The sequence below is a fragment of the Primulina huaijiensis genome, unplaced genomic scaffold (assembly GCF_012295235.1).
Source record: "Primulina huaijiensis isolate GDHJ02 unplaced genomic scaffold, ASM1229523v2 scaffold38877, whole genome shotgun sequence".
NCBI lineage: Eukaryota > Viridiplantae > Streptophyta > Magnoliopsida > Lamiales > Gesneriaceae > Primulina > Primulina huaijiensis.
The window spans coordinates 429,244-457,189 of record NW_027359117.1 but is presented as its reverse complement, the minus strand read 5'-3'; the positions used below and the strand labels follow the sequence as shown (position 1 = coordinate 457,189).

Here is a 27,946-nt window from a genome sequence, read left to right as displayed (position 1 = left end):
AAAAAACCAAAATTATTCCAAAAAAATAAAATAAAATAAAAAATTAATGAACGAATTGATATAAAAATCTGCGTCCAAGGCAAACCGTGCACAGCTTCTCAAAGTTTCTACATTCCGGCTTCCCTGCAAGGCTACTGTCTCCTATCAACTCAAATTCTCAGGTAATGTATGCCTCCTGCGTTCTTATTTGTTCTTCTGTTTCAGCTGTGTTCGATCTCTGATTGGTCACTGTTAGTGGTTGGATTGCTTTGTATTCCCAAGTCGTAGATGTTGGAGTTTAGTTCCTGATTCTGTAATTGTTTTGATTTTTTATTCCTTGTTTGTTTTGTTGATTAGCTTGATCGTGTTCAACATTAAATATATAAAAGTAATTTAATTGCAGAGAAGAGTAAATGGGTTTATGGATCCAATCTTAGTTTTAGGTTTTAGGTTTCATCGATGAGGTTCGAACTTACTGTTTAGTAATTGTGTTTTCTTTGCTTGCTTTAAATTTCTGCCTCAGCCCTAAAGTAAACGTTGAGCCAGATCTATATTGATGGAAACTGGGGGCAATTCACTTCCATCTGGACCTGATGGGGTGAAGCGGAAAGTGAGTTATTTCTACGACCCGGAGGTCGGAAATTACTATTACGGGCAAGGTCACCCAATGAAACCACACAGGATTCGGATGACACATGCTCTTCTTGCCCACTACGGATTACTGCATCAGATGCATGTTCTCAAGCCCAATCCTGCGAGAGAGAAAGATCTTTGCAGATTCCATGCTGATGATTATGTCTCTTTTTTGAGGAACATCACCCCCGAAACACAGCAGGACCAGCTCAGGCAGCTGAAGAGATTTAACGTCGGCGAGGACTGTCCTGTGTTTGATGGCCTCTACTCGTTTTGTCAAACTTATGCTGGTGGTTCTGTTGGTGGAGCTGTGAAGTTAAATCATGGGCACTGTGATATCGCTATAAATTGGGCTGGCGGATTACATCATGCGAAGAAATGCGAGGCTTCTGGTTTTTGCTATGTGAATGATATAGTATTGGCTATCTTGGAACTTCTCAAAGTGCATGAGGTAGGTTTCCTCTTCGTTTTCCTACTTTCCTCTTGTTTAGTTAATTAGCTTCTATGGATTCAGTAAGTCAGAATACACTGCATATGATGGGTAAGCTTTGTGTTCTCAGGCCCTTTTTTGGATTCTTGCTTTAATTCAGAGACTGAAACTTGTCTTTGCTGCATGGTTGGGTTAAACTTATTCTTAACCTGCCGAGTTTATTTTTTGCATGAATTGCCTTTTTTTATGTTCATTGCGAAATTGATATAATTTGTAAACGAAGATTTCGGACATTACGGCACTCGCATTGAGATGTCGATGCTTACTATTTGTCACTCTAGTCTGCATTATGATTATTTTACTTTCATTTCATTCTCTTTCCATGGTATGCCTCAACTACTTTGTTGCTGATGCAGTATGGAGTTCCAAAAGCCTTGTGAGTTATAGGCCCCTGTCCAGTAATAAAAAAGTCAATGAAATTGAACTTTTGTTGATGAGTTTTATAAGCACGTTAGTTTTGATATTTATTTTTTGGCTCTGAGTATTATGTACATTGATTTTGATATTGTTATTTTTTGGCAGCGAGTTTTATACGTAGACATTGATATTCATCATGGTGATGGTGTTGAGGAAGCCTTTTATACTACAGACAGGGTCATGACTGTTTCTTTTCACAAGTTTGGAGATTATTTTCCTGGAACGGGGGATATAAGAGATGTTGGATTTGGAAAGGGGAAGTATTACTCTCTTAATGTTCCCCTAGATGATGGAATTGACGATGAAAGCTATCAATATCTATTTAAACCAATCATGGGCAAGGTGATGGAATTTTTTAGGCCTGGTGCTGTAGTGTTACAATGTGGTGCAGACTCGCTGTCTGGGGACCGGTTAGGCTGCTTTAATCTCTCAATTAAAGGTCACGCAGAGTGTGTCAAATTTATGAGATCCTTCAATGTGCCATTACTGTTGTTGGGTGGAGGTGGTTACACAATACGTAATGTTGCTCGATGCTGGTGTTATGAGGTAATGTGCTTATGATTAGTGATTATGGTTTTTCAATTAACAACCCTTACTGTCAGCTGTAAGTTCAAATTTGTTCTTTTTTTTTTTCAAATCTGTGATGTATTGATGTGTTGATCCCATAGTTGGTGATGCAGCTCTTCTACAATTGATTTACTTACTTGATTTGACAGACAGGGGTAGCACTTGGGGTTGAACTGGAGGACAAGATGCCGCAACATGAATATTATGAATACTTTGGCCCAGATTACACTCTTCATGTTGCTCCAAGTAACATGGAAAATAAAAACTCTCGTCATTTACTGGAAGAGATTAGATCCAAGCTTCTTGATTATCTTTCGAAGCTACAACATGCACCAAGTGTCCAATTTCAGGAGCGACCACCTGATACTGAAATTTCTGAGGTTTGTTCTGCATCAGAGAATCTTATTAAAATTCCTACCGTACCTATATTATATATCCTTTTAATATCATCAGATAACTTAAATCTTCTTGAAGAAATGTAGGGACAAAGAAATTTAATAAGAGATTGAGCTTGTTTAGGTTTTTAATTGAGATGATTTGATCTTATTATCTACACCCTAAAACCTGTCTCTGAAGGCAAACAAAAAACTGCATTGCCTGTTGACTCTGCATGCAACTTTAGTATGTCCAAATAGGGAGTGCTGGAGTATAACTTATTCCAGAATTTTCAGTTATCCGATTCATGCATTGTTGAGGTTTCTACAGTAGAATTTTTTAAATTGCTCGATTGATGGAATTCAGTTTTTAATTGCTTAGTCTCCTTTATGGAAACATATTTTTCTAGCTATAATGGATTTTTATGGTGGAGTTATTTTAAATAATGAAGTAACAAATTATTTTCAACGGGTGAAAAACTAAAGTACCTGCAATATCTGATGACGTGCTTGGCCGCTGTCTCAGAATGTTGTAACATATATTATTAAATTTGAATCATACCAATTTGGTGGGATTTGAGTATTATGATTTGCTGTTTAGATGGAAGACAGCTTAGGATTGTTTTGGTTTTTGCCTTTTTACGTCCGTTTGCCCTTTTATTTTATTGTGCAAAAGCCAAAAGTTCCTTCGCTGATGGATGTAATCTTGCATTTTTTATACTGCAAAGCTTTGCGGCCATTTTTTTTTTAGTGGTTTAGAGTAATAATGTTACTTGTCAGTTCAATGTTTTTTCCAATGTGAATAACCTAATTTTAGCTATTCTAATGTGCTTGACATGCAGATGGATGAAGACCTTGATGTTGCGGAGGAAAGAGCTGAAACTGATTTTGACATGGATGTTGATGATGAATGGTAGTCTTTTCTTCATGCTATTTTTTTAGCTTTTTTCCTTTTTTCTCTCTAGAAACTTCAACACTCTTATTCGTACACAGCAAGCCTTTGCCTGGCAGAGTGAAGAGTGAATTTCTTGAAGCTGAAGCAAAACTCACGGTATTAATTTCCTTGTCCTTTCTATTTTACTTGCTGATGGAAATGTTAGAGCTGCACTAGTACAGGAATTTAGTAATGGTTTTATGCTTCAGTATTTGCATATCGGAAATTTTCAGACTGATTTTAAAGCTAACTGAGTTTCAAAAATTTTCTCCAATCGAAAACACTTCTTATAGTCAGAGCCAAGTCATCATCAAACTGGTTGTGTCTGGAGGTCATCATTCTCTATACCCTTGTTAATGGCTGGTATTTTCCTACGTTAAGTTGAGTCAAAGTGTGACTATGAGATGCGTACCATTTACATTCAACACAGTAACTAGAAGAGCAGATGCAAAATTTCATCTGCTTATTCATTGGTGCAATGTACAGATATTGCATGTGTAGTATAAACATTTATTGCATCAAAATCAATCTGTTATGCGTTTGCTTGTATCGTAGTAGGCCCAGAATACAAGATTTTACTGATTAGTGCATCATTTTTACCCCCTTCTTTTCAAAATTTATGTTCAGATAACTGGTCACATGTTTCCATTCGATGACAATAAGTTGAAATTCTCATTGTGCTCATTGTCTTATCGGTCTTTTAACGGAACCTTTTCCTGTTTAGATGTAAAAATTATAATAATAAATTTCCACATAACACCATAGTAGTAAAACTGTTTAGAACTTTTTCCGGCTGCTCAATACAGTTGTTCCGTTTGTTCTCTCTAGGGAGACATCAGAGAAGGCGAGTGTAATGGCGAAGTGGACCTTAATCCTCCGAAACACATTGCTTAGGCCTTCGTTCCGCATCATGAGTAGGTCTCTACTGTGTAAACAATCGAATTTCCAAAACTATCGGGGTAAAAACTCAGTTCTTTCTAATTGAAACTATAATTTCTCTTGGAAATTGTGAATTTGTTACTTGTAAATTAAGCAAATCTACACGAGACTTGCATAATTTGTGGTCGAGACTGGCAGGAAGTGTCTTATGTTGGAATGAAAATGAATATTTATGTATATAACTGGCAGGGAGAATCTTAAATAATCATATTAAGTTAATAGTGTTTTTACGTCTTTGCTTCACAGCGAGGATGGTTTAGAGACTTTTTGAGGCCGCAACAAATGTTTTAAATATGTTGAGATGATATACACAAGAATATTTTCAATTTCATCATTCTGTTAGTACCCCAAGAATATTTGACCGTATTACCTTCATGATACCATCAAACTCAACATTTTCAATTTCATTTTACTGTTAGTGCTCCGAGAGATTGAGATTCATCTTGTCTTCGTACAAGTTCGTAAACCTTTGTTTCCTAAGTAGTTGAGATCCTAATGCCGTCCCCACGAACCTACAACCCATGTTTATTCGATATATTTACAACAATTTACAAAAGAATGAACTCAAATATTTTTAGGACAACGTACAATTAATAGTGATCAAAAGCTCAACCAAAAGCTCGACTTAATTTGATTCGGGGGTTGCACCTTGATGCAAGCCAGTAATTCATTTTCAATCGTAGGCTACTGAATTGTTATTTTATAACAATTCCTCAACTTCTTGTAAAATACATGTTACAAATGTTTGATAGGGAAAACAAAAAATAATAGATGGAACTTTCATATTTTGCTTGTACAATGTTATTATCAACAACGGTTCACTTAGCTTCGTCTGCGGTCCTCACTTTACACCGTGGTTAGACTAGAAGATATACATGCACCTTGATCATAAAACGTGTACTCCACCTCATTACATCGTACAACATTCACCCGCCTCAATTCCCCTCACTCTTCTAATCAATTCGACGAGTTATACATATAACAGAAGTGTATATGTAATACAAATTAAAAAAATGTGATACACGTTTTACTTTATTAAAAAAATAAATAAATAAACAAGATTTGACGAGTTTATCCCCTTTCATCACCAAATCCACTCCAATACCTTCACCACAAACAAAATGAGTGGTGCACGGATTATAGCACTAGTTTCATCCCCGTCTTCAGCAAACATTCTCATTACTTCCGACCTGCCGGTTTCGAACCGACGACCAAAGGGTTTAGCAATCTCAGGCGGGCAAACCTCGGTTTTGCCAATCCCTTTCGTCTCCCAATTGAGATAAGGTCGGTGGAAAAAATGAAATTTTCGTACTAATAAAAATAAACGTTTTTTTATTTCTCCCTATGGTTCGCCGACAAAATACTGGATCTGTCTTGTGCAAGAATGTACCCAAAACGGTATCATCATCCAAAAGCGACAGTCCCACTAAATCTTTGCCAATCACTTGATAAATGCTTGGCTCGCTTAAAACTTATTACAACTGATTACAACCCTGTGTTTTGCCCACCCACTTCCATGTTATTTTTTAGCATCATTCAGTAGCTTGAATATTCAGCTGAATGGATATCAGTTCGATCTGGGACGTACAAAGATAATATTTAAAATAGCTTCGCCCGTAAACATAATACTCACAGAATTAATCCAACGATGATAAATGTTCCTCTTTGAGGAAGAGACGACGCATAAGCCACGGTTGGCGAACAACAGGAGCCCCGACTAAGATCATGGAGTATGTCATTTCCTTTACTGATCAGTACAACTCAACATCGATAGTTCCCTCGCACAAAAATAATTATTTATTTGGTTTTGCTTTAGTAACTAGGGTCATTTTGATGGTATAGAAACTAGTGTCTTACATGGCTACCTTCATTTTGCGAATTATATTTTCATTAGAGGAAGTTGACTAGATGTTCTAGACTTCTAGTCACCTCGAGTAAACCAACTTTCCGTCTCTGTTTCAGTCAATTATACAAATGACATTTTTTTTTTATTTAGTGAATGGTGTCTTGGCAATAAGGCGCAAGATCTAGCTGAGACAACATGGTACGTAGCATGGTAGAAAACACATACCAGAAGGGCCCGACATAAATCCACTAAGCATTTTCCATGTAAACTCACTATTTGCTTCTTCCTGCGCAATATGAAGTGAAAAACAAAGAAATAATTGGGATTTGCATAATTATCCATCTAAGCTTTACAAAAAATTGCTGACCAGTCTTTATGTTATAGACTCGCGTAAGAACTAACAGTTAAACAGCAGATCATTTTGTGTTCTTAAATAATAAGAAAATTTTGATACCAGTTGACATCACATTGCGAGCGTTTCATGTTCCCCTACCGACCTAATATCAGAATAGTGCATTTGTCATTTTTAAAGCATTTATTGCTGAAAACAAAATTTTATGATGAACATGAGCAAACTTGAATATATCCACATTACAAAATGGGACATCTTACATAGAAACTCATGCTCAACAGTTGTATGATACATTGTATGGTGAAATCGATGGAGTAGATCGAGTCAAACTCCTGTAATAATTCATATCATGCCGTTTGCTACATTGATTTTCACCGCATAACCTATCCGTTTAATGGATGTTGGCCATGTATCATACATAGAAGTTCTCAAAACAATTTAGGTGAGAATATAACACATGGTATGAGCCCAATAATACAATAACCCGAGTAGCAAGCAGATGAACAAGTATTTAATTCATTGTTAGATTTCAAATTACAAAAAATGCTCGTCCTTTTCCTACATCTTGTGATATGAAAAAGCATCACTACTTCTACAAACTGTCCAGTACGGTAGCAAATTATTAAATTTTAATCAACATACGAACATTTTTAAAAGTTGATGGTATTTTTGTACACAACTGAATTTTCCAAAATTTGTCCCAAAAGCATCAAAGAAAGACAACTTATTTCAGTTCTTGAGAGGAGAAACTCATCTGCAACTGAGATATCACCAAGAGCATGGGCAAGGATGTGGTATTATCATCATTGACCGAGCCCCTAGAATAAGGGACATCCAAGGCAACAATACTACAGTTTCGAAGTCACAAAAGTTTGATGCAGTCCATGACCTGAAAAAGTGTTCAAGTGAAATCAGCATAATCCCATCCAGGTGATTTACCATTATCGGGAATAACAGTAAAATACTGTAATTCAGAAGCATATAAAAAAATCCACTTGATACACAGTGAATATTTTGGGGGAAAAAGAAAGGCATGCATAGGAATGCCAGATGCATGTAGGAATTGTCAGGAACATGACAATATGTGCAAAAATTTTCCCAATGAACACCAATTAGTTCCCAACAGTGAATAACGTGGAGAAGGAAATGGAAAAAATCTCATATCAGTGTCACAAGCACCCAAAAAAGTAGAAAAAGGAAACTAATGAGTAAACATTGCAACTGTCATATACCTTCCTTCATTTGAATATTCATTAGCAGTGCACAAAATAATGGCAGGGACGGGATCAACCATTGTCGGGTGGAGTATGCCACATCGACTCATTCAGCGAGCTATTCAAAATCAAGATACTTCATTGAATGAATTATGAAACTAATGTATATGGATGAAGTAAAGAAACTGTCCGCATACATAGAGCAGCTCCTTAAAATTCACATCAAACTGAAACAGTATGCAAAGCATCAATTTCAAGTATTGTGCTATCGCCGAGGAACCTAAAAACTCAAAACTGCCCCGCCTTCCACCGCAGCAGCATCAACCTAGATGAGCCAGATAGAAAAGCCAAGACTGAAGGAAGTGAAATAACTAAACCACAATCAAAGTATTTGGCCTCTAGGAGACAAATAGTTTTTATATCAAATATCCAAAAAGAACCCAGTAGGAAAAAGACAATCTCCAGTTTTTTTTTCCAATTTTCAGTCTCTGAAAATCTTCTACTCTCACTATCTCGACAACGATACTAATCAATTTCATTGGAGCTGTCATAAGAGGACTATATTACATCTTGCACAAAGGATTTTATCAGGAAACAAGCCAAATTGTACGTGCATGGTTACTGCTAAAACAAGCACGTCGATATTGCTTTAAGTATAGTAAGACTGTTGAGACAGAACGTTAAATGGTCAGGGTTGAAATTCGTTCTTGGTCGACATTGATGTTTCAGATTTCAAATCAAAGATCTATGAAAATGGCAAAAAAAGTTTCAATGAAATGGATAACAGAGATTACCATGACAACAGCTGTCACAGATGAGAAGTCTAGTAGAGAATTAATCGAAGATGCATGAAAATGGCAAAAAAAGTTTCAATGCAACGGATAACAGAGATTACCATGAAAACAGTTGTCACAAATGGGAATTCTAGTAGAAAATTATTCATTTCGGTTTGCCTATCGGAATAAGGAAAATGAGGACAATTAAATTAAAAATAATAATCTTATTAAAAATATGCGAGATAATCTACCAGCAGACGGACTTGTCCAGCTTCAGTTCAGCGAACCACGGCACCTAAAACAAGTTGGCAACAGAATGAAAACCAGAAAATCGCAGACAATACATGATCAAAACAAAAAAGCGAGAAAAAAATAATCATAAAAAGAGCAACGCCTGGGAGTAGGCTAAACACTTGATGCCCACATCTGTGAGACATCAATTGACAAAAAACATCGAAATACGGCATAACGTAATGACATTAAAAATATCATAATTAGGTTTAAGAAATTGCGTGTGAGTATGTGTGTGTGTATAGGTTCAGGTACACACATTCTTCTGGCGATTTACCTGAACCTTGTGATTTATTTATTTATCAGGCCTTATTGACAAAGAAAACTAACCAAAACAAAATGGGAAAAGACTAGTTCATAACATCTAGTTTATTACAGGTATTGATCCACTAAGAAACTGTAACTGCATACAAGTTCGAAATCAAGAGGTTGTAATCTAAAAGAACTTGTAAGTTATGAGCCAGATAGAAAATATATGTCACAGTTAGAGAAAGATACTGCCTCCCAAGAACGGCTAAATTTACAATGATTCATTCTAACTTGCAAGGATGTGAAACAAGAAAATTCAGGCAATCGAAGTTATCTCAATTTTATCCTCCACTAACTAATATTAATAGCTGCTATTATTCTGCTTGTTTAAGAGTCACTTTGAGTGCATCAGTATAACAAGTTTCAACCAACTTTTTTGCCTCCCAACAGAACCCGTGAGAATTCCAAAGTATAGTAGACATAGAAGTCATTCACAGAATAATATATCTACTAAGTGCAAAGAAGCTGAAAATACAATTTCTGAACCAAATACAAAGAAAGAACGATTGACAAGGGGGAAAGATAGAAAAACTCAAACTTTCATTATCCTCTAAAGATGCAAAATTTTATATCACCAGAAAAATAAATCAGGAAATTGATAACGAATTGCACTCATTTAGAGCAGGCAACAAAAGAAAATCATTCGGAAGCTTTTAAAAAAGAGGCATCACAAAACCACTACAATCATCTAGAAATCCATTCCTAAATATTGTCATTGAATATCACAAAACCCCAGATCAGAAGCAAAATGTCAAAAGTTAAAAGGTCATTCAGTTTATGGTTGATGAAAACAATCTACACAAACTTTGGCGCTGGCCCATCATGTAAATCTCCACTAAGTTTTTGAGAAAAATGAGACCCTTTAGAGTCCAATATGTAACCGGTCAGTAATCCAACATCAAATTAATATTTATAACTAGGCTGTACCTCTTGGAACCACAGTTACAAGGAATCTTTTTCTCCTCAAGCGGAAACTTGTAATTGTAAGTGAGTTCTTCACCTGCAGCAATATGCCTCTTTGCATATATGAATATCTTTTTCTGACCCTCAACACTTATGACCTTTGTGTAGCAATTAGGCTGCATTCAAATTAATGCCATGGTAATCTCCTATTTTAGAATCACTATTATACAAATCACGCCATCCCACATAGCAATAACCTTTCCTCCAGTGCTCACCTCACAAGAATGATTTATAAATCCAGCTATCCCTCCACACTTTGTAGCATCAACCTGCCCAAAAACAGGGAAAAAAAAATGCAGACCAATCAATGCATAAAGTTGTACCTTTCTTTCAACTGTATTCTTTTCAGACTAGGAGAAGGTATATAAAACCATCTTAGCTTTTGTCAAGATTGGGACGGGTATGATATCAATGCCAAAAAAGAAAAGGCACATTGCCTCCGATGAAGGAGCCAATTGAGAGGATAAATAGCCATAATCACCGAACAAATCAACGAAAGAGATATAAGAGAAGCGCATACAAGAGAAGCGCAGAAGTGCAACAAAAATTAATGAGAACCTAGTGAAAATATGATCAAAAAGATGATTCAACTGAAAGCAAATACAAGGCATTAACATTGAGGAATGGCAGATTGTCATATGTAATAATAAGATGTAGGCTTTGCACAATGCCTAATTTTTTCTAGGAACACATAAAAATTTTACTGGTTGAGTAGATTCAAATTTCTCATACCACGCAACCATCATCTAATCTGAAAAGATAGCTGCTTCCAATTCCCATCTTCTCGTACAGGCACTCCCGTATATCTGATATCTACAAGGTTGAAATAAAATGTTTTAAGTTAACAAACAGACTTAAATTAGAATGACATTGGTGGTTTATACTAACATAAAAATTGGAAATGGAATCAGAAAAAGGTATATTGATAATTTAGAAACCATTAGTTCGGGTAGTGGGTGAAAAATGTTAAGTTACCTTTTCATAGAGTGTGGATCTGTATAAAAAATAGAACTTCTCCTGGTACAGAAGTTCAAAGAAAGTGTGTTTACTATTCTATCACAAAATAGTATCTCTCTTAATCGGGAAAGCTTAGGTTAGGACTTTCAAATCCATGGGAAAGACCAAACTCACCAGATGCCAGTTATGAGAGAGGTGAATAACCACAGATAGTGAATATGCCAGGATTCTAAAAATGTTTGTGCCACAAAAACTTTCAGAATGAGAAACATCTGCAAGTTTCTTAGCTTTAGTAACTTCAACACAAATTCATATACAACAGCTCCCTCTACCAGACAAGGAAGCCTAAATTTCTGCAATTAATTTGTCCAAAAATCCCACCCCTATACTTTATAAAGTAGCATTTGTGTTTTAAATTACCATTTCCATTTAATTATATGAGATGGCAATGTCTCCCATACGGCTATACCATAATGAAAAAGAAAAAGAAAATATAAATTTGACACATTAGAATCTTCATTAAAGCAATTATCCGATCAAACAATAAATCCAAATGAATATGCCATCTTTTATAGTTGCTGATTACCTAAGGCTTTTACTTTTATTCATATGGATGGAATGCACATTACGGACTTTATGATTTTTTTTCACTTTTCTGGGAACTTATGAAAAAAGCAAAAAACAATATTATTGAACAAAAGGATACAAATTGACTTCGGATATTTCATGCAAAAAGTCCTTCGCATAAACATGAAGTGCAGAATGGAATTTAAACGCTTACACGAGACCGAATGAGTTCTCCAACATATTCTATAACAAAGTCCTCTGCTTCGATTGACTCCAATGCAACAAGACCCCAGTCGTGGATCCTGATTCTTTGGAAACGCAAGCGTTTAATCCTTCCCTGGCCAAAAAAGATTTATTAAAATACAAATTAGAAAAGATCCAGCAAAAGTCAAGATGATCCATCCCCTGAATACCTTCAACTGTGTCATTTTCAACAGATCAGCACCTTCCGCAGCAGCAAGAAGGTTGCGCAGCTTGGCCCTGTTTGTCCTTGCCGAAAGTCCTTTAACACTAGCTGAATGAGATCCATTACAATAAGAATTAATATAATGGGAATGAGTATGAGTACCCCTGATACGAGCTCTTTCAGAGGGACTAGTGCTCAAAGCCCATTTACGCCATTCCCAGCCATCAATAGATGACCGAGCACAACCATCAGACTGGGGAGAAGATTTTGCTGCCCCAGAGTTACTTATATTGATCTTTCGTGCATCTATATGTTTGCATACTTCTCGCTTAGCATCTCCATTTTCTAGTTTCTGGACTTTTCTTGATCGAGAATCTGGTGCTTCATCATCCAATTGCTTCTTTTTAAGCTTTGTGACCTTGCTTGCTACGTAAGAGAATTGAAACCAACAAATTAGATTACCCTACGCTTCATATCGGCAATCTACCACCACAAGTGGAGACAGTCAAAGGAAATATAATAAAAAGAGACAAGACGACACCAACATTTTGGCATTGTTGTGGCATCACTGTTAGATTGGAATTCCGAACAGTTTGATTCCCGGCTCTTGGCAAAAGTACTCCGCTCAACATTGTATTTCTTGTTGATAAGCAAGGAGGTATTCTGCATGCTACAACTTGAATCTTCTCCTGAAGAACAATTGTTAAGTAAAATGTTCGTAATGAATCAATTTACTAAAACTTAAATGATACCTAACAACTGTGAGTATCTTACTGTCAAGAGTAAAATACCTAGGTTAATAAGATCAACTTTACCTGATATTTGACTAAACATACGTTGAGAAGATGAGATTTCCACAAATAAACTAGCTTGATTGCATGGCTTGCCCTTTTTTTTAAAACTTGAATTCCTTTTTGAACTATTGCAGTCTCTGATAAATCTTTGACAGTCTGAAGTCTCCTTAACCTCTTGCCTATTTGTTTCTGATAATCGCCTCCCAATAATAGAGACTCAAAATAGGAAATTGTTCTTCGCTGACCCATTTTTCTCTTACGAGAATATGTATATCTTCCAAGTAATAAAGATGAACCCAAACACTTATCCACGTCATGACTGTCTTCATTACACAATTCTACTGTCCTCTGTTTAAGCAAAGAAAAAAAGTGAAGGGAGGTGAAAAAACTAAACCAATCATTTAACTACAAAGAAAGCAATCACAGGAACCCCAAATGTGAAACTACCACCTTAGGATAGCTTAATTCACGTCTCCTTGAAGAGAGCCACATCGTTATTTCTTTCTCAATGATGTCATTAACATATAATTGTTTCAACCCACTCATGAAACTTTGATATATTCGCTCTCTGCTCATCATCAACAACACCTGGAGAGCAGTTTTCCAAGTCTGCTCATATTTTTCGAATGATGGTGCTTGACAAATTTGAGACAAAGTCGAAGGTTCTGTGAATTCTTCCAATAGTGGTGGCCGTAGTCCATCAGCTTCAATATTACAAGCATCATTTACATGCACGGGCAAGTTCTGAAATGCCTCCCGGGAGAATTGTGATGAAGAACAATGTTCCATAGTTTCCTCATATAAAAATGGCCGCAGTCCATCTACTTCAACGTTATTTCTGTCATCTACATGCGCTGGTAATTTCTGAAATGTGTTTTTTGAAGAATTATTCATAGACCCTTCAGGACAGTGAAAAGCATCCTGACACAACTGTGCTTCTGCAGATTGACAAGTATATCCAAAATCATCTGATGGTGACAACTTTGCAACATAAAGAGCTTTCGAAGAATCAAATCCACTTGATTGGTCGGGCACAATGGCAGACTCTGAAGTGACCTGCAAAGACTAGGGATTGTATCAAACAAATGATAATATGTTTGGCCAAAAAAATCAAGATACTTAAGCCCAAAGCATTTTCCCAAGAGCAAAGGGAATTAGTGAAGGGAGGCTTCTCACAAATACCTCTTGGACATGCCTCTTTTGTGGAGAATCAACCACTTTCTGCACTTCCTCATCAACCACTTCTCCGAAGTAATGAGACAAAGACAACTTTGCAGACGAATGAAGATCATTCGGTACATATTCCAGAATCAACTTCATGTCATTAGATGTCCCAGAGCTTACAAGAAGTGCTTTAGAAGAGATTTCTTTCTTGTGCAAAGACAAACAAACAGATTGCATCTGTGCTTGCATATGCATTCTCATTCTCACTGGTTCAAAACCTGGGGGACAATCTGCATCGCAGCTAGATGAATCTTGTTTGTGTATTAGCTGTCAAGCCATGAAAGTGAACTTCATAATTTATCCACCACATAAAAAAGAAAAAACTCAATAAAAGTTAAACAATGAGATTCACGTACATATTCAGCTGGGATATTTTCGATATTCTCAGAATACTCGTATCGGATGCCATGTTTAGGAGGGGGAAAAAGTTTTATCTTTCTCCATGCAGATGAATACTCGGAAACAGGATCACAAAATATGGCCTTCCACATTTCTTGCATACAAGTATCATATAGCGTCCTAGAAAGTGTTGTACACGCAGCCCGAAAGTTCTCAAGACTTCCAATGCATTTAACTCTAGGAGATTTCACTATTTCACCACAACTTTCAATGATGGTGCTGCTTAATCCTTCTTCATCCCCAACAGCAACGAAGTCCTTACTCTTGTGAAACTTTTCGAACTGTCACATAAAACAATAAAGCCACATTTACACACTTCAAGTAGCAAAATCATATATTTTTAAAACATTGATTACCTACCATTCTGCCATCTGAGCATAAAGATTTGGCTAATTGAATGACTGGTTCAGCCTTAATATCCTTCTGAATTTTCTGGGTGGCAAGATACTCAGAAATTATGCACCCAACAATCTCATCAAGTACTACTTTACGGGCAGTTTTCATGATTCCGAGGTAAAGCTGAGAACAAACTTCTTCAGAAATCATAGATATCAAGCTCGATACCGTTCCAGGCACTTGAACATTGGCATCACACAAAGAGACAGCTCCATGTCCAGCCATTCTCCAAGTATTTAAGAGTGATTCCAAAGGCAAAGGTCTATACCTGTTATCCACATGATATATCTGTCCAAAATCACCACAGCGCAGCAATAAGGAATGATTCAACATAAAAGAGTCATTTAACTGAAAAAATAAATTATCAACTAACAGCAATTCTTAATTCATACAACTCAAATGCCAATAGGCACTACTAAATCATGTTGCGATTCTTAAAAATTAAAAAACATTCCACAACCAAAATTGAGGTGTCCATTTGTTTGAGACCGGGTTTGGGATCTCTAGCAGAAACTGGTTGGAGAAGCCAGATTAAAGAAAAACTGTATACTAATTATTTAAAGGAATGAAAACCTGTTCATGAGCAACCTGGGTTTAATGCCTTGACACACAGCCTATTTTCGGTACAAGTGTACAACATATAAACAAGGTCAATTGAACATAGAAGTCTCTTGAGCTTCTGAGATAACTTAGTCAAAGCAGTAGAGAAAGGTGATAACCACTATCCTCCTTTTCCTTTTGTTTCTGTTAAGAAATAATCATAGCAGCAGTAGTTGTAATATAACAGTAATAGTCGGACCAATAAAGAACACGCAACAAAGCATTAAAATGATAACAAGGTATCATTTTTTAGATGATAAATTACTAATTTGTCCCCACTCCCCGAACTATGCAAGGAACTGAAGGAGAAAAGATAATGTATAAACAAACAAAAGCATGTCTTTGAGAAAATAAGACTTAGTGAATACTATATTCACGGAATCACAATCCATGCGAAGCCTTCAGATAAGTAGAAGTTATCCAAAATATGATGTTGGTAAGGAGAGTCACCAGGCTGGTTTCTCACACTGAATCAGCTGGGTATAAACTCAAATAAAAATACTTATTTACATGTTACATCACTAAAACAAATGCTGGTTCCGATTTCAGTAATTCAACTACATAATCTCGGAAACTAGATATGCCTGGAAAAAGATTAAAAAATTCCATGTTCTGGGCAAGCCAACTGGATCAGATGCAAAAAAAATAATCTCTATAATAATGCCGGAGAATTGACCAAGTTCTTAATACAAAAATATCACACAGAAAACTTTGTAAATGGCTAATCTCAGACAAAGGCATGAGTTCATCAATGTTGCGCAAAAAGAAATTCATGAATCATGATTGCTTATAACTTACCAATGAGGAATTGTCGATACATCCATAGTGACACCAGGAGTAGAGTTCGGTGAGAGAGTATGGCCCATGCTTTCTCCTCTCCGCGTCTTCAAAAATCCAACAAGATTCATCTCCTGGCTGCAATTTCAAACAGCATGATTATCAAATTACAAGAACTTGCATAGCACCAAAAACAATTGAAGCAATTGTCTAAGCAGTAAAAAAAACTTTCTTCAAGGTTTTAAGAAAAACTTTATTTGAGAATAGTGTGAATCTATCCCACCAGTTGTAGATTTGCAATGATTTCAGTGTTCTCAGGTATATGAATTTGATGGTTGTTGCCATGGTCATCGAGTGTGGACTCTTTCGACTGAGGAGTAGCTAAATTAAAGTAAACAAAGCCGGTGGAGACATGGTCAGGAAATTGTTTGAAGAATTTCAGAGGCACAGGATTGTTAACATTTCCGTTTAGTATGGGATAAACAGGTAAATCTTCAGGCAAGAAACCAGTACGTAACCCATCACAGAGCTGCTGCTGAATGTAAGGGCCACATAACTGACCATTTTGATTAAGATACATCCATTCAGTCGCATGCAGGGGTGACGCATTGGCAGAATTCCCAATGTCAGGATTTGAGGTCCCACATATATTTCCAGATAGTGAATCATTGATGTCACTCCCATTAAACTCACAGCTCGTCGAAGCTCCGACTTGATTATCACAGTCACGCCCAGAAGAAGAAACATTAAATAGAGAGGGACTAAAGAAGGAATCATCATCCACACTTTCTATGCCATCTTCCGAGGTTGATAGCTCAATCCTTGTCCCAGAGGTAAACAAAGAAGATCCATACTCATGGAAATAACTTTCCCTCGCGCTACTATTGGGAAGGATTACAACTGAAGATACCATCACCAATATCAATGCAAAGCCCCACAAATCTGTTCACAGCAGAAAACAAATTTTGTTCTTTCATTCACTAAATTACAGAACTAAATGGAAACAATTAAACAGGAAGAGATCAATCCACAAACACCTAATGGTCAAGGAAGGAATAATCGACCTGGCGGAACCGTGGTTATCGAAAATAACGGCTCCGCTTAATTTCTGCCTCGCTTCAGCGATTAGACCAGTCGCCGCCGTGCTATGGGATCGCCTTCTCTTACATCCGCTTGAAGATCACAATATCTTGTCTTGGGGATAATCGGTGAAGGTTTCAACCTCACCGGTGGTGAATAGTGGATTTTACCTAGACAACAGTTGTTTAATAAATTACACCTGCTCGTAAATCGAAGCTCCGATTCCGGGATTCGGGTCCTGGTTTTTATTGGGCTCTTTAAGCTGCAGGCTGGACTGTCAAAATGGCTATGGTTCCAGGCCCAATCATCGAACTTTAAATATAGATCCATTCGAAAATAAAACCAGTGAACAAATTAAAAAAAAAACCCCAACGATCATTTCCTATTAAAAAATTATTCAAGTATTAATTAATATAATGATATGAAAATTATTAATAATTAATAATTATTAGGAATGTCCATATTTTGTTTAACATGAAGGAGCTGAAGGCCTCGACAGATGTTACCTTACATTGATGCAATTATGTTGTTGTTATTATTATTATTATTATTATTATTATTATTATTATTAGTCATTGTACTTACTAAAACACAAATAATAATAATTTATTCATCGAATGCATATTTTGTGAATAAATAATATTATCGAAAATATTCTAAAAATATGTTATTTATGATACATACTGTGAGTTCTGATAAATTTTTACCCAATATTAATAATTTAATCAATAATATTTTTAAATGATTTCTACATAAACTTTTTTATAAATCTGTAGAATAATCTATTAAAAGTGATATAATCATTTAAAAATTTAGAAGTACAGATAAAAAAAATTAAAAAAACATTAATTATTCAGAAATTTTGAAAAAAAATGGGTAAGATGTAGTAGTTATAAATTACAATAATAGATTTTTAAAAAATATATTTTATCAAATGAAAATGAATATTTTGTAATTCAAGAAAATACACAGATCCAAAAGTAGTTAATATAAGCACTCCATGCTTTAGCAGATGATCACACACACACACACACACACACACACACACACACACACACACACCTTGAAAGCAACTAAAAAGTTGCATGTTGTGTGAATAATTCACGAGGTGTCGTCAAACCCAAAATTTAGAAGATAATAGCTTGAAAAGCCACTAAAACAAAAGATAGCAAAACCTTGCAAATTTCTGTTCACCAGAGCCCGTTTCTCCTCTTGTGATCGATCACATAACAGAAAAACATCTATTACATTATTATACAGTAAAGTGAAAGTTTCAAGTAAAATTCAACAAGATGGCGTAATAATAATTCAAAGCAGTTGTTCTACATCAAGAATTCAACCAAGGCTGTGCCAGCACATGACACTTTTTACAGCAAAACCCATTTCTTCAATTTTGGACAAATCGTGTAAAACATAGAACTTCGACGAAATGGAGTGCCTTTAAATTATATAAGACCTATACATATGATACAACCACAATCAAGAAATGATACAAGAATTTAAATACATACCAACATCCAGTGTCACTCACATTCTTGGATATTGTAAACTACACGTACTTATGGTTGTTTGTGAACACCCGGTGGTGCAGATGGAACAGGGAAGTTGCTGTGATTAGCTCCAGTAAATTGGGGAGCCTCCACATATGGGCTCTGAAAAGTTCGGAATTGAAGTTAATAGCCGAATGAGAATTAATAAGTATTACAAATAAAGCAAAATAAAATACTTATAAGCAAATAAATTAGTACTTTGATTATTTCATGCAAATAAACTTGGTGCAAACTCGATCACACAATGCTGTCTATGTGTCAAATGTTAGCAAATGTTTTTCAATCTAATAACCATTCCACCAATCTTGTTCAAAAACCCAGCACACCAAGATTTATAAACTTTTAACCAGCAAAGGACATTTTGTGAAAACAAAACACACTAAATTTAGGCCTGCTGCTGCATCGATTGGGATGAATTTTAGACAAATTTGATTGAGGTTTCCAGATATTTAATTTATTTAAGGAAGTTCTAGTAAGTTCCTGTAAAGTAGAGAATGAGCCATATACTTGTACAACAACTGCACAACACATTTCAACAAATTTAATTATTATCAATTTTTTATTTCCAGAAAACAGAAATCTTGTAGGAATTGCTATATTAAGTCCTTGTGAATCTTAGAATGAGTTTGGATGGAGACAAATTAATTTCGTGTGAGTCATCATGTCAATCATTAAATATTCTGTTACTATTTATCTTCTCATTATTTATCCTTTTTATTGAAATTTTAGGATAATTTGTTTCGATTATCATTAAAATATTAAACTAGTTTTGCATTTTTTTAAAGAGTCCGGTGAGTGACCAGGTGCATATGTAAACTTAATCAATTACATTATAAACATATAAATAAAATAATTGTATGCAGCTACATGAGAATCATAATACATGCATATAAAATTTTAAAAATGACACATTAAAGTATTACACTAGAATGGATTTTCCACGTATACACCAAGTCTGCACCTCCAAAGACATCGAAGCACTAGTTAGTTGAGAGAAAAGTAGAATAGATTTCGAAGATTTTTTATGATATCTCTAATGGATGCAAATACATCAATCACGAGGCATGTAAACGTGAATTTTTATAATCCAACAGCGTTGATCGTTGTAATCTAGAAAAGTAGAAAGTGTTTACTCACTCAAAATTAATTTTAGTGTATGTACAATGTAAATTGCCCAATCATTAGAATCGTCAGAATGACCAGCTTAACAGAAAATCTTCGTGAAGGGAAGAGGTGGTGAAAAGGGAGAGAAAGGGAAGGCCGCACCTGGTATGCAGATGCATTGTGTGACACTTCTTCGTTATTTGAAGCTGATGTGTTCCAAGAAGCAGTATTAGTATTTGGTTCTCTTCCTCCCAAGTTGTGAAGTGGATCGCTGCTTGGCATGCTTACATTCTCATTTCCATCACTTGACTTCACCCTCTGAAGAACAAGAAAAACTCAATTCATATACATCTCGCATAAATAACACAGGCCCAAGTGGAAATTGACAAGGCTTCAGATTTCAGGGAATCTCTTACTTGGAAAATTTTTCCGAGCGTTTTTAAGCCCTTTGCTCGCAGTCGGAGCTCCTCTTTCTTTGCAGTGCTATCTTGAAGAACCTAAGGAGCATTTACATGAATTACAATCATCAAGTTGCAATACAAAATTGTTGCAAAAAAGGTGCTACTCCAAAACAAACCATCTGACAAACGCGTGAGACGGTGGCCTCAATATCAGCCACATTGAGCTTCCAGAGGGAGTCAATCATTAGCTTCTTGTGTGATTGCATGTATTCCTCAATTTCCTCCTCTGTGTGATTTCCTTCAGCACTGAGCTGTCGTTTCATATCTTCTTGTAGTTGAATCAAAGCAATTGCACCTGAGGATGAGTATTATGTCAGAAATGAAGCAAAGTGATGATAAGCCTCATGGAAAGAACTGATGCACACACAGAAGTTCCTCCCAAGATGACGTAGCACAAGTTTAATGATTTTTCTATCCATATTACAAGGTTCCTATTAAATTACCTAATAGCATATAGAATACTGTTAGAACTAGAAACCTAAATACACTGTCTTATTGGGCTCAAACAACATACAAGCTTTTGAAAAACAGTTTCTTAAATGTAATTTCACAATTTGCTCACTGTTTGGCCATTCTTAATTCATATGCCTTTGCACAATAAATTAGTGAAAATAAGAGAATCGTTCTTGGTTCAATTAAAAATATTTAAAAAACCAAAAAAAAAATTTTCTCCCGAAAAGCCTCGAGCAACAGAATTTAAGGTGCCAACGTAGAAGAGTATATCTGATCCACAGACCCATTAAATATGGAAACAAAACATGTATTTGATCCAGGTAACAAGGATTAGAAAATTCAACTTCGGGAAAACACGCGGCGAAACTAGACTAACCTGTTGCAGCAGTTACTTGGGATTTGATGAAGTGTCCTTTATTTCTGAACCACTCAGCAATAAATGGCACACCCAAGTAGATTACCTTCTTCCCAAGTTCTTTGGCAGATTGTCTTGCATAGATGTAGCCGATCGTACTCAGCATATCCACACCATAAGCTGTGATAGGACATTTCACCAGATAAGAATAGATTTGCTACAGATGAATTAATAGACTGATAGATGAACAGCTAATTAAGAAAGGTGAATGTGATTGGAAGCAGATTATAATGGAAAAGTAAAATCCATATCCCCGTTCCATGTAAGCAACTTGACCAGGAACAAAACCACACCAACCATTTATGTACCCCAAGTAACATACCTCAGATGTTTATGAATTTATATACACATAAAACATTATACGTTATCAGACAGATGAATCAATATTGTCGATTCTTCAAAAAATTTATTCAGATGAGAGTAACTTCAGCTTTAAAAAGGTTACTAAAACGCCTCTTTTCACGCATAGAAAGAGATCAAGTAGCTTATCTCCACATATTGAATAAGCCAATGGGGATAAAGTAGCTTATCCCCATTACAAGTAAGCCAATAGACTCAGAAAAAAAACCACACCAACCATATGTCTACCTCGAATCAAATGACATACCTTGGATGTTTATAAATTTATTTACACATAAAGCGTTAGCAGCCGTATGGGCTGGCGAATCGACTACTTTGCTTTAAAAAGATCTTATCAAAATGCTTCATGCACAGATAGAAATCAAGTAGCATATCTCTACATATCGAAAGGAGTTCTGTCTTCCACTCAATCCATTTCATCTGTACTCGTTATGCATATTAAGAAGCACAGTTTTTTCAATGTTGTGCACGCCATGATCTAAACAAGCTGCGAGCACACCTCGGGCCTAGTTTCTTCGACACTAAAGGCATTCTAAAATATATTGTAATTTTAGAATTGAGAATCTTGTATTTATAATAAATTGTTACATATGTGAATAATGTAATTGCTATCACCAAGCAACATAGTTTTATTGGCCATCATAAATCATAAATCATAAATCATAAATTTTAAAAAGAATCACTATTTCAAAACAAAAAATAAGCACCAGTTTCTTAAATATGCGTACTTCGTAACTTTTTGGGCATCCACAAAAATCACAGCTGCATTTGGTGGTACATTGGCAAACTCAGTTAAATTCAATATGTATTTGGTTTCTCTTGAAAGGGGCTAGGGGGAGGACACAGTCTACTTTATTACATTTGGTCTTTGACTCTTTGGCAAAATACAGAATACAATTTTTTTTTTAAATAAGAAATGATAATTTATTAATAATCTAATAAAAGTTAATTACAATAAGTGGACTAGTTGTCCACTTTCAACAGAAACTTCATAATATAAACAGAATACAAAATTTCTTTACCTCAAAATTAAAAACGAAATAGTTTCTCAAAAATTACAGAAGCTATTGAGAGAAAAAAAACCAAAATAAGTAGTGCTGAAAACAATACTGTGGTTTTGCCATTGGTCTGAATGACAAAGCCATGAGATAACATGTTCTACAGAAAATATGATGAGAATGAGCTGATGATGCATTAGTGCATTACCAGCATTAGAAAGCCTTGTCACTTCCGCCTCAGCATGACGAACAAAGTCTTCTTTATTGCCTTGGACATAAAGATTGAGCCGATCTTTAAGTATGCCAACAAGCTTCTCTTCCCTTTCCTTCTGAACAGTCTAAAATTACAAGGAAAAAAGTCCTTAGCATACAGAAAAGCTATACCATTAAAATTCTATAGTGAAGGATAAAACATCATACTTATTTCAACTTTCTGATGATCAAGCACTGATTAATGATGCGTGCACATAGAAAAGTGACCACTTCACATTTTGAAGGCTGGAAATCAAGATATGATGAAAAAAAAGGTATATGGATTTGAAACCATTTTGCAAATTGCTTTCCCTCAGTATGCTTCAAACAAAAGTATTTGTTCGCTTTCTGCGGAAATGAAAATTCCTTCTGGATAGTAATTCATTACGTATATCTGTGCCTTCCTCCCTGTGCCTAATGCTGGTTTCTTTGGCTAGAGAAAATGAGAAATACAACTCTAAGCAAATGATCTGAGCAATGCCATAAGCGGGAAGACTGAAGTTGAAAAAGATGGTTGTGTAAGGGTAACCCTGCCCTAGCAGCAGCTGGTGATGTGCTTGGGAGAAACTGTGGACATTTTATGGTTGCTTATGAGGTCACTGGTTGGCATGCATGGTTTAACTATGCCTTGTGGATATTGTGCATGTTTTGTCGAAGTGACAATAACTTTGCTCCGAACTATGTACCCTTGTCGTTGGGGAGGTAAAAATTTTAAAATAAAAAACTATTGATTCTTGTGGTGGCATTCTGTGGGAAGGAAACAAGTCACCGGCTGCATGGGTGGTGATAACATGAAAGATAAACCCTCAGTCAATTCGGAGTGTGGTAAGCCGAATTTGACCCTTGGGACGTTCATTCATAAGGATCAACTTGGACTGACTTCCATTCATTTAAGGCATGACACATTGGTGTAGTCTTGTTTTCCATTATAATTCTATGTGCGCTTTTTTATTTTCAGAGGCTTCTGCCTTTTGCTTTGTATTCCAATTGCATTTCGGTAATATACAATTATAAGCNGGGGGGGTGTGGTATTCTTAGCACTCGCAATGCTACGTTGCTACATTTCAGGTCAGAAGATTAAATTTTGCAGATCAAGAAGATCCAAATTTTATACACATGAAGCCAAAATATACACGACAAAGTAGGAAATATCAGAGATTATACCTGCATCTTGTCTTGCAATTTTTTGGCATCAAATTCTTCACCTTCTGCGAAAAGGTCCAAGGAAGCCATAGAGGCCATGGCAAACTGGCCAATATATTCCTCAAAAAGCTCACTTCCAAAAAGCATGGCAAAGATCGCTGCAGGATCAATAATTGCTTCTCTGAAAGAAATTCACAACGAAAGCATTACCAAAATTGGGTTTTAAATAGTAATCGCTATAACAGAAACTCATAATTATGAAAAGTCTAAAGACTATCCAAATTTATGTACGCTGAAATTCCTGATTTCCCATAAGCATCATAAGCTTCTCTCTGCTTTGGATCACTTAGCACCTGGTAAGCCTCGCCCAGAATCTAGTGTAAAGAAAAATATATTGAACTGAGAAGGCAAAAACCAATAACCACTATCACTACATATCAAACACATAATCTTAAATAGGTAACACTTGTTCGCTGCTCTTCCATCTCCGATTAAATTTTATCATTGTTTATGACAAATTTATTGACAACCATTTATGTCGCTAACAGTTTTAATATACATGTTGAACAAAAGAACTCGATTAATACATAAATCATATTGCTTTACGTAGCGGTTGCATATTCATTTGACAATGTGGTACAGATTAACTGGTGGTCAACATTTCACATCTCACGAGTTAGATCATTCCAACATCGCCGCCAAATGCTATGGAGATATTTTTAACAATGGACTAAGTCATAGAGCCAACACCCTTCTCACACAAAAGCAACATAAATTATAAGAAGGCACCTGAAAGTTTTGTGCCGCCAAGGGATCATTTGGGTTTTTATCTGGATGAACCTGTCTAGCCTGCAACATTCCAAGCCAACAGCCAATTGAAAAGGTTTCAAAATGGCACTGGTATATTAACGCATGAATTGCAGCGTAATAAAAGGATATCCCGAATCCTGAATTTTTTTAAAAAAATAATTCCAAAATAGCTAAGCAAGAAGATTATACAGAAAGCTACCAAATTAAGCTTTCAAATGTATACAATATACATTAAGAACAGACCATGACATAAGATTAAATTGTTCTAAAAAAAACTTCTCTACCAAACCCAATTTGTCAAGTCTCGTGCTAGAACTCCACGTAGATCAAAGTATGTGATCTTTTCTCATGTTAGAAACCCATCTATTATAAAAACAAAGGGAGTGACTAAATACAACTCCAAATTAAAAAGACTTCTCCGGCTAATATGTTAACTTCTTCTCTGCCTTCGTGAATATGGAAGATAAGCCCAGCAAATTCACTTCAAAAACCATTTCAAGCTCCAATCATATGGATTAAACTTGCAAATAGCACAGATGGGATAGAACCTATGAGCTAAGTCAAGGCATGCAACTTATTGGAGCAAACTAAAGCAGATACACCAAGCCATCATATTCTAGACATGGATTTACGAGAAAGATCAGAACATTACCTTCAAAACAAAAAGTCTACCTCTGTGGCACATTACGCCTTAAACTCACATGTTTCATGGCCATTGCATGTACTTCTTGGCCAGAGCACATCCACAGCTAAACAGTTGCGTTTTTGTCCTAACATGCACCTAAACACAAGTGTTGTGCCTCGTTTTGCCTTGAGTCTCAATGTGCAGTCCGTGGATTCTTAGCAACTAAGTCCAAAATCCATATCACAACATTAAAAGTTGAGCAAAGGAAGATAGAGTCAATGAGTGATGTTTTGCACCTTTTTCTCATCCCTTGAGATCATTCTTAGCACATTAATTTTGATTTCTATTCACTTTCTTCCTTCCTACTACCATCAAAGAATAATTCATACATATTAGTACGAACGTAAGAAATAAAAGGTAGTTGTGCTAGTGAAGATGGAGTCGATGATTGGCTTGTTCTCTCTTTCGTCCTTTTGATTAACAAAAGTGAAACATTTTCTTCGTTCTCATATTAACTCGAAAACTATGCATGGTAACAAAAGCTTGAAGTTCAACATATAGCAAACCAATTAACCAAACATAATGTCCTATTTCCTCGGCAACATCACACGAATCTTATTGTTCAAGCTAATTCATCGAGTTAAGTGTTATTCACCCAAATCATATAAACAAAACCCCCCATTGATTGCAACGAAAGCATTTTGTGGGCCATCAAACAAGGCAAATAGCTTAATGTGAAGAATGACTAATAATAGAGAATATTTGTATCTTCTCGAGGATCTAACGAAGAATGGAAGAAAAAAATTCAAATTCACTTTTACAAAGCAGCAGCTAAGCCATAAATCTGTGGTGATTTAGAGATGGTACTATCATATCCCTTGGAAGATGAGCTCCTGGCTTTAACAATTTAGCAAGAACATTATTTTTGTCGTTTTAATATTGAACAATAGGTTGATCTCGTGAAGATTTTTAGGCTTGAGCCAACATTCGAAATTACACAGACAGTTTGCATATCAGACACGTGATAGACCGAAAATGTTCAAGATTTAAGTAACCATGAAAAGGATCGTACGCAACTGATGAGGATAAAGAATAAAAAATCACGTCAAATTCCAACCAAAGTTTCATCAGTCCCACATTAGGCAAACCATCCAGCATGTGATTATGATAATTGACAACGATAAAGAAAACCTAGCCGAAACGGAGAAAACATATTTTTAAAAAAATGCGCAATAAATCCCAGCTTTGGAATCATCCGCACCTTAACATAATACGCTTTCTTTATCTGAGCCTCAGTTGCGGAGGGGCTCACACCCAGCACATCATAGTACCCAGTCTCCTTCACCATCGATCTGGAACAAGCTCTTCTTACCCTGATTACACTCTATTGATTGAGGAGCAGACCGAATTGACTACGATGCGACGAGTTTTACGCACACTAATTCGGGAGAACAGTACCAAAATACAGGATCGTTTCGAGAATTGGCCACGGGATGATACTGAACGGTGGTCGTCTTTTTCTGCCCCGTTCCTTTGACTAGCCTGGCCTCGTCCGATTTTACTAGTCAATTAGCTAAAAACTTCTTTCCGCGTATGAGATTTGAGAACGCGGAGGCCCTACGCGGATATTGCCACACACTCACACGTTGACATTCCGCTGTAGAGACTTCGCTCTTGATTTTTTCAGAAATATCGCGACAATATACCGTCACCATACAAATATACATACACGCACACACATATATATATAATGTATAATTATTAATTATTAATAATAATAAATATACAAATACAAACACATATATATAATAAATATACATACTATATACTAGCAGATTGTGATATATGTAAAAAAAATTGAAAAAGGATGTCAAGTTTTGTTGAACTTTAAAATAAAAGTTATATCTTTTTTAAATAGAAATCATAGAATATAAAATATTACGATAAGTTAGATTTAAAATTTGAGGCTGAGTTATTAAATATAATTTTTAAGATCATAAATAACGACTTATCGTCAAATATTATTAATGACGATTATAATTTCAATTAATAGTATATATAATCAAATTGAAAACTAATCGACTTTATTAAAAAAAATTTAAAACACAATATATTTAATTTACACAAATATTTATTAGCCAAAAAAGATTAACACCAACTCCAAAATTTTCTGACTTATATTTTCGATCTGTTTCCCAACCGGTATCATGGACGGATCCATGTAATGTAGGGGTTATGGTGGACTCCAGTTCACCCTAACTCTTGGGTTTTGTGTGGATTTATTTGAAATATATATAAATGGTAGTGGATTTATTACTTAATTATGCATACATGACTGCATTTTTTAAAATATTATATCAATATTAATTGATTCAATTTTTTTAATAATAGCTGGACTTCAATATTAATCAGGCTATGTATATGTATTATATTATTGTCAAAAATCTATTAAAAATCCCTAAAAAAAAGCTACTAAAAAATTATTTTTGTA

At 35.6% G+C, this 27,946-nt stretch overlaps 3 protein-coding genes across 10 annotated transcripts; 1 reads left to right on the top strand and 2 right to left on the bottom strand.

Annotated features, from left to right (window-relative positions):
• The first annotated feature begins 44 nt into the window (after positions 1–44).
• On the top strand, positions 45–4,559 carry LOC140968961 (histone deacetylase 19). 4 transcript variants are annotated; one of them, XM_073430162.1, is made up of 7 exons: positions 45–161; positions 503–1,063; positions 1,625–2,065; positions 2,236–2,466; positions 3,303–3,373; positions 3,454–3,511; positions 4,223–4,559. In XM_073430162.1, the coding sequence occupies exons 2-7, from the start codon at positions 536–538 to the stop codon at positions 4,286–4,288; spliced, it is 1,395 nt and encodes a 464-aa protein (XP_073286263.1). In that variant the 5' UTR covers positions 45–161; positions 503–535; the 3' UTR covers positions 4,289–4,559. The 4 variants fall into 4 exon arrangements, with proteins under 4 accessions (XP_073286263.1, XP_073286266.1, XP_073286265.1 ...); XM_073430165.1 differs by lacking the exon at positions 4,223–4,559 and adding an exon at positions 3,679–3,914; XM_073430164.1 differs by having other exon boundaries at positions 70–161; positions 526–1,063.
• A 733-nt stretch (positions 4,560–5,292) lies between these two features.
• On the bottom strand, positions 5,293–17,489 carry LOC140968960 (histone-lysine N-methyltransferase ATXR7-like). Of its 2 annotated transcripts, XM_073430160.1 has the most exons (16): positions 17,242–17,489; positions 16,488–17,146; positions 16,226–16,342; positions 14,792–15,115; positions 14,389–14,712; positions 13,985–14,299; positions 13,253–13,873; positions 12,022–12,414; positions 11,823–11,945; positions 10,817–10,897; positions 10,300–10,353; positions 10,049–10,200; positions 8,773–8,816; positions 7,943–8,070; positions 7,764–7,863; positions 5,293–7,420 (listed from the first exon to the last, which is right to left on the bottom strand). In XM_073430160.1, the coding sequence occupies exons 2-13, from the start codon at positions 17,115–17,117 to the stop codon at positions 8,795–8,797; spliced, it is 3,156 nt and encodes a 1,051-aa protein (XP_073286261.1). In that variant the 5' UTR covers positions 17,118–17,146; positions 17,242–17,489; the 3' UTR covers positions 5,293–7,420; positions 7,764–7,863; positions 7,943–8,070; positions 8,773–8,794. The 2 variants fall into 2 exon arrangements, with proteins under 2 accessions (XP_073286261.1, XP_073286262.1); XM_073430161.1 differs by lacking the exons at positions 5,293–7,420; positions 7,764–7,863; positions 7,943–8,070; ... (3 more) ...; positions 10,817–10,897; positions 11,823–11,945 and adding exons at positions 12,560–12,703; positions 12,830–13,156 and having other exon boundaries at positions 12,126–12,440; positions 13,259–13,873.
• Positions 17,490–18,562: 1,073 nt separating this feature from the next.
• On the bottom strand, positions 18,563–27,121 carry LOC140968934 (chaperone protein dnaJ 10-like). 4 transcript variants are annotated; one of them, XM_073430108.1, is made up of 11 exons: positions 26,914–27,121; positions 26,717–26,828; positions 24,810–24,869; positions 24,312–24,394; positions 24,042–24,201; positions 22,834–22,963; positions 21,229–21,387; positions 20,516–20,694; positions 20,355–20,435; positions 20,101–20,256; positions 18,563–18,936 (listed from the first exon to the last, which is right to left on the bottom strand). In XM_073430108.1, the coding sequence occupies exons 2-11, from the start codon at positions 26,801–26,803 to the stop codon at positions 18,844–18,846; spliced, it is 1,188 nt and encodes a 395-aa protein (XP_073286209.1). In that variant the 5' UTR covers positions 26,804–26,828; positions 26,914–27,121; the 3' UTR covers positions 18,563–18,843. The 4 variants fall into 4 exon arrangements, with proteins under 4 accessions (XP_073286209.1, XP_073286212.1, XP_073286211.1 ...); XM_073430111.1 differs by adding an exon at positions 25,483–25,677 and having other exon boundaries at positions 26,717–27,105; XM_073430110.1 differs by having other exon boundaries at positions 18,563–18,740; positions 18,844–18,936; positions 26,717–27,105.
• Between the last annotated feature and the right edge of the window lie 825 nt (positions 27,122–27,946).